Source organism: Trypanosoma cruzi, genomic scaffold (assembly GCF_000209065.1).
Source record: "Trypanosoma cruzi strain CL Brener 1047053516533 genomic scaffold, whole genome shotgun sequence".
NCBI lineage: Eukaryota > Euglenozoa > Kinetoplastea > Trypanosomatida > Trypanosomatidae > Trypanosoma > Trypanosoma cruzi.
The window spans coordinates 1-6,734 of NW_001849168.1; the positions used below are offsets into that span (position 1 = coordinate 1).

At 52.6% G+C, this 6,734-nt stretch overlaps 1 protein-coding gene and 1 pseudogene across 1 annotated transcript, besides 5 other annotated features; both read left to right on the forward strand.

Moving 5' to 3' along the window:
• Positions 1-2,625: a sequence feature (heterozygous, non-Esmeraldo-like haplotype).
• Positions 128-148: a sequence feature (AT_rich).
• Positions 840-861: a sequence feature (AT_rich).
• Positions 1,741-1,760: a microsatellite.
• Positions 1,926-5,048, forward strand: Tc00.1047053507905.30 (annotated as a pseudogene).
• Positions 2,626-6,734: a sequence feature (areas not merged during assembly with more than two copies in the genome that could not be assigned to a particular haplotype).
• Positions 5,818-6,734, forward strand: Tc00.1047053507905.39 (mucin-associated surface protein (MASP), putative; the record flags this gene model as incomplete). The annotated part of the gene is made up of 1 exon (XM_799722.1): positions 5,818-6,734. A coding segment is annotated over one exon (917 nt), but the record flags the coding sequence as incomplete, so codon positions are not given.

The following is a 6,734-nucleotide window of genomic DNA, read 5'->3' on the forward strand; positions in this document are numbered from 1 at the left end:
TTTCCTTGCTGCCCTAAGGCAACCACCATGGGCGGTTTTTTTTTCCGGCTTTTAATTTTTTTTCTTTTCTGTTTGGAGTATAATTTCTTATGTTTTTTTATGTTTGTTTTTAATTATTTTTGTTTGCTTAAAAAAAAAAAAAATATTTCTGTTTTTTCTTTTTTGCTCCACTCTTCCCTTCTCTTTTTGCTTTTGGGGGCGATCACTATGGACGTTTTTTCTTTTCTACTTTTCCCTCTTTTAATTATTTCTTGCTGCACTCTTCCTGTGAGGGGTGCCGTGTGTTTCCCGCCCAACTGCTCCACTCGCACACCCACCGACACGCTCATGACGACGGCCCTGTGCGCCTCGCCTGCTGCACGCATGAGGAGGGGCCGCGACGAACGGCGCGCTGAGGGAGCCGTGACGTGTGGGCGTGCGACGAGGGCCTGTGGGGCGGAGCACACATTTCTTTCCCTCTTGTTTTGTTTTCTTGCGGCCAGGGCTGGCAGACACCCGCAGCGCCACACACACAGCCACACCCTGCCGTTTTTTTAGGATTTTTTTTTGCTTCGCGTGTGCATTTCACGCTCTGGCAGTCCCTTCGGGGTCGGCCTCGTGAGTATTTCTACCCCCCTCTGATGTGTTTTTTTTTCTGCGCTCACTCCCCCGATGGAGTGGCGCGACTCCCGTCATGTCTGCGTGCTTCTCTCAGCCTCTACACACACACACGAGTGACTGTGCTCTGCGGGCCGCACTCACGCGCCGATGAAAGGGCTGAGGGGAGCAGCAACACGCAGATGACCCCATGAAATATAAACGATGTGCGGACACATGGAGGTCAGACGGTTGAAAGACACTTAATTATTTAATTTTTAATTTGTGGGCTAAATATACAAACAGTTTGGTGGGCCACACGGTAAACGGGTGATTTTTTTTTCCTTTTTTTAGGAGTAAGAGCAATGGAGGACGACTTATTTCTTGCTTTTTTTTCTTTTTATATAATTAATTTGTGCGGGGCTGGAAAGATAATGGTGAAAGGGGAGGTTTTTTTTATTGGTAATTGCTTTAAATAAATTTTGTATGACTCACCACTGCTTGGGCTGCGGTGCAATCGTGAGTTTGAGCAGTCTTGTTATTTCTACCATGCGGCTCTGCTGTGCATTTTGTTTTTGCGTTTCTTCACATGCTCCGTTTCTTTTTTTACTTCTTTACCTCGTGTTTCTGCAGGCACGCACAAGCACACGCACACAGAGTGCAAATCACAGTGGATTCGGATGTTTCTTTTGCGGTGCGTGTGGCAGCAGCGTGTGGGTGCTGCTTTTTCCCGTGGGCATGAGGCGAAGGGAGGAGAGAGGCAGCGCGCAGGGCGAGTGTCTCTTCCTGATGGTGTGGGGGCGCTTCGTGTGACCGCATGGAGTGGGGCGCCGCGTCGTGGATGGATGAGGAATTGCTTCTGCGTGCGGCTCTTTGGGTGATTGCTTGCTCCGTGTGCGTTGTGTTTGTTGGCAGCGGGGCTGTGGCCGTATGCCGTTGGCCGTGGGAATGAACTGGAGGCGGTGGCGGTGTGTCCCTTCTCTTCCCCTTCCATTGGTGGTTGATTGCTGGCGGTGTGTGCGTTTGTTGTGTGGAGGGCCGAATCCTCTCACCCGCGGACAGACAGCGCTGCGATGGTGTCTGTGTGTGTCAGAGGGCTGGTTTGGGCGATGGTCCTCCGTGCTGCCCCTTCCGGATTGTCTTTTGTCCCGCTCTCTGCGTGGGTGCTCTGCTCTGCTCTGCTCCTCACTGACCTTTCTTGTGTATTGCCGCTGTTGCTGTCTTTCTATTTCTTGCACATGCACACACGCTAGGAAAGCAAGCAAACGAACGCGAATCGCTACTGTGAGATTCGAAGGCTCTGAAATTTCCAACCACAGCACACACACCGCACACACACACATATTTGTATGCTCTCCCGTGTTGCTGCTGTCATGGCACCCCGCACACACAACCGTCGCCGCGTGACCGGATCCAGCGGAGGGAGGGGGAAGGAGGAGAGAGTGAGCCGCAGAGGCCCAACATGTCGCGGCGTGTGTTTACTTCCGCGGTGCTTCCGCTCTGCTTTCTGCGGATGGGCTGCGGCCCCTGTGATGCTGTTGTGGAGAGCAATTTAAATTGTGTAATTATCTTTCACTGAGAGGAATCAATTTCTGATTCAATGGATGCCACGAGGGTGGTCAATTGTGATTTGTTACGTGTAGCTTTTCTTTTTGGAGTGAGTGGTGTTGTTGTGGCCATTGCTGAAGCGCATTTCAAAAACAACAAGGATGGCAAATTGCGTGTTGGCATTGCTGCAAAGTCGATGGAAGTCAATGGAGGGACGTGGACGAATGGAACTGGCATGATGTTTGATTATTACGACATTAAAGTTGACCGCCTATTGAGCCCAACGACTATTATGGCTGATGGAGAAACATATGCTCTTGTCGGGGGTTATGGCGAGTCAGGGGCTCCATGGACGAAGGTGGCTGTTGATGGCTATTGGTCGTCCAGGTATGCGAGGAGCACTGTTTTGTCTGAATATGATGATAAGGATAAGAGGGAGTTTGAGTGGAATCAATAAAAGACTTCGGGAGTTTTTCTTGACAGCATTTTGAAGGATTTCAAACCCAACGCCGAACCCCACAAACAATTTCTGGGTTGTGGCGGTGCATGCATTCGGCTGGATGACGATGATTCTTATGTGCAGCCCATTCAAGCACTTACTAATGGCGGAGAGGTCGTTTCTTTGGTCATGCTCGCCAAAGGTGTAGTGTATGATAAGGAGTTTTCAAATGATAGGAGCCATGAGGGCTGCATCCAGCCTGCGGCGCTTGAATGGGAGGGCAAAGGTCTCCGCATGATGACGTCGTGTGAGGACGGCAGCCGCAGGGTTTGCAGGGCGGACGGAAAGGGGGAGTCGGTGGACGGAGGCATACGACACTTTTTCAGGCGTGTGGGGCAATTCACGGACACGTACAGGGCACGGCGTGCAGGGTGGCTTCGTCAGCGCGACGATCGATGGACAGAAAGTCATCCTCGTCAGCCGGCCGGTATAATCTGGGAAGGAGGGAGAAGAAGAAACGGGTCGGCTTCACTTGTGGCTGACGGACATGCAGTGAATTCATGATGTTGGGCCGATATCCGCTGAGAATGACAAGTTTGCCGCCAGCACTCTGCTGTACGCCGCAGACAAAGCGTCATTGCGGAAATAAGCGAAGAAGGAAAAGTGAAAACTGCACTGCTCGTACGAGGTCGCTGCTGCGGAGGGAGGCAAGTACAACATTGCCTTTTTGGACGTGACGGGGAATTTGAAGGAAATGGAGAAGGTGTTGGCTGCCTGGAAGGAAAGGGACGCGTGCATTGCGAGGGAATACGGCTGCGGGAATGAAAAGAATGACAAGAAGCGCAGTGGTTGTGGTGGTGATTTTGGCAAAGGGCTGGTTGGCTTCTTGTCCAGCACGTCAACTGTGAATACATGGAGTGGCGAGTACCTCTGCGTGAATGCAACCGTTCACTGGGCAGTGACAAGTACTCCTGATGGTGGACTGACTTTCCAAAGGTCTGGAGCGTGGGCGGAGAGGCCCGTTGGCGAGCAGGGGCAGAATCAGCTGTACCACATCGCGAACTACAACTTCACTCTTGTGGCGACGGTGTCGGTCGCCGAGGTGATGGAGGGCATCGGCAGCTCCTTTCCTTTGATGGGTGTGCGGATGAACGACTACAAAAGCACGCTGTCCTTTGATCTGTTGTACGCGAAGAAAAATAAGTGGGAGATAATCTTCAACGGCAGTTGTTTGGCGCTGCCGGCGGATGCCAAGTGGGAACTGAACACAACACATAAGGTGGGACTGGAAATGGATTACTTTAAGGAGTTGCTTGTGTACGTGGATGGATTGACGGTATACGACGGTGGTGGTGAGGATTACAGCTTCTTTGAAGAGACAAAAACAATGTTGGGGTCCCACAGCGTCTCACACTTTTAAATTGGCGGCGACGGCAAAAGGGACTCAGGCAACATTTATGTGACGGTGAGCAACGTCCTGCTGTACAACCGCGCATTGTACGATGACGAGCTTAAAGCACTAATGAAGACGAAAGCAGTCGCTGCTTCAGAGGCGAGGGTGCCGGCCCCGAAAGGTGCGCCTGAAAGCAGCCACGCAAGTGAATCTTCTGATGAACCTGCCAATGGGTCCGTCGCCATGGATGAGGCGCGGCAGGACGCCACATCATCATCACCACAAAGACAAGACTCAACAGCGCAACCATTAGGAAATAAGAAGGGCCCAGCAGTTTCTAGGCAAACCTTTTCTTCTGACGTAATTGGCCTTACCACCCCAGCTGCCAAGGGGGAAATGGAAGAAGAGGCGGCGAGCAGTGGTGGAATGGCGCCTGCATTGTCTCCAACACCGAGCGCGGGCAGTCGTCAGGAGGTACTTGAAGCCAAGAAACCTTTCAGTGGGGAGCGCCCTGAGGGTGGCCAGGAGCCCTTGCCTCCCAACTTGGCTGCATCGACGATGGGGCAGGCGGGCAAGGCGGATGAAGGCTCTCTGCGGAACGGAAACGAAGACGATTGGATGCAGCACAGAATTTCACTGTATGTTTTGAGGAGCGTGCACAACGAGCCGGCCAATGCCGACACGCTCACGAGCGAAGAACAAGACGCTGACCGTGAAGAGGACATGCGTGTCCGCACTGCCGTGGGCACGAACAGCGGCCCCGATTTACTCAACAGCACTCACGTGACGCCCGCGGATGCCACCACATCCACGACTGCGCCCAACAGAGACCAAACAATTGTTCACCACAAGGATAACGTGTCGGATGACGTTGGTGCTGCGCCGACTCCCACGAGCACAGCGCCTGGTGGACAGAGACCCATTGGAGTCCAACGCAGCGCCGCCTTTGGGCAACGACATTTTTGATTTGGAGAATATCACCGAGTTGATGTCCATTGGTTTAATTGGCGACAGCATCGTCCATGGATGTGTGTCTCGGGCGTTTTCGCTTCTGCCTTTGGGACTGTGTGGAGTCGTGGCAGGCTCATGAGCCAAAGGGTGTGGATGTGCGGCTCCTCACGGAGAATATTTACCGCTTTTCCCGCGGTCCTTCTTTTGTTTTGTTTTCTATAATATATATATTTTTGATGTTGCATTATCATTGCCTGCTGCTGGTTTTCTGTTGGGATAATCATCACTCCTCCTCTTCTCTTCTTTTTAATGTTCGTTTGCTGCATACCGTCATGAGTGACGTGCTTTCTTTCTTCTTTGATTTTTTTGTCCACACGCGGTGCCGACCTCACTGCTGTGCAGTCCCACCGACCGCACAAAAGGAGGAGTGGAGGGGACAGGCCGGAAGCCGCATGAAATGTGAGGGATGTTGTGTGGACTCGTGGAACAGTGTGCTCTTTTTGAAATATATTTCATTAATTTTTTGTTTGTGTGGGTCATACGTAAGTTCTGCCGGAGCCTTATCATTTTTTGTTTTGTTTTTGCCCTTTTGGTGAATCCCAGCGACCCGTTTCCGTTTGTGCCGTGCCTGGTGTCACTGGGGTTTTCCGTGCCGACGAGTGTGTGCGGAGGGAGCAACGCTGACGGTGACAGTGGGAGTGTGGGGAAGGGGCGTGGGCGATGAGCGCTCATTGTTGTTTGTGTTGTTGTTGTTTTAATGCGCCCTCCTGCTTGTTGTTGTTGTGGTGCGTGATTCTCATCGCTGGAGGTACCGTTGCGTGGTTGTTTGACTTGTCTCTCTCCTTTGTTTTTGCTCTGCGTTGACGGGGGGTTAGTTTGTGCTGAAGGCTACACGCAAGTGACAGGAGTGATGGTGATGATGATGATAACTGAGCGTGTGCTGCTGGTGTGTGCCCTCTGCGTGCTGTGGTGCGGTTTATGTGGAGTTGCGGCCGATGATGTTTATGTTCCTCCTGGTGATAGTGGAACTTCCGGCAAAAATGGAGTTGGGGTTGGTGTTCAGCCTCCTGTCCTATCTGACAGTCCTGGTGCTAATGAGGATCCAACGGATAAAGATACTGAGGAAAGTGAAAGTGGTTCCCTGGAGTCTGACGATTTGGACGGCCAATCTTTACCTACCGAAGCTGTTAAGGATGGTGTGGTGGCAGATGTCTCTGAGGACGGTTTACCCCGTCAAGAAGAGGGCACCATAGTTCCACCGGCTCAGCCGGAACCAGTGCCTCGTGTTGAATTGCCGTCCGAGGTGAAGGCAACAAGGCCACTCGCTCCGAATCCGCAGGAACAGCCCCCCAAAACACCAACGGAAGATGACCCCCTTAGCACAGGTCCCGGAGGGAACAGACCATCTGGGGAACTCGCGGAAACGGCCTCTCTATCTCCTCCAAAGGACGGCGGTGCTGCCAGCGATCAAACTGCCGGAGGCACCACGGACAAAAGTCCACACAATGATCCTCTGCCTGGGGCCGCGGTTACGGTGCAAAACCACCGTGAGGGAAGCACAGAACTGAGCGAGAAGGAAGCAAAATCAACAAGGGCAACTGCCAGCACAACTGATCCGGGGAGTACACAGAACAGCAGCATCAACCCTGCAGCAGGACCTTCGGTGCCTCAAGAAGAGGCGGCTACTCGTGACGCCTCCCCCACACCAAAACCCGCGTCTTCTGCTGCTGGCGCTGAGGGTTCCGCTGGTACTCCTCCTCCACTTGAAACTCCGGGCAGCGCTGGTGGTAACTCTCCTGCTGGCATTGCTGGCACTGGTGGCACGAC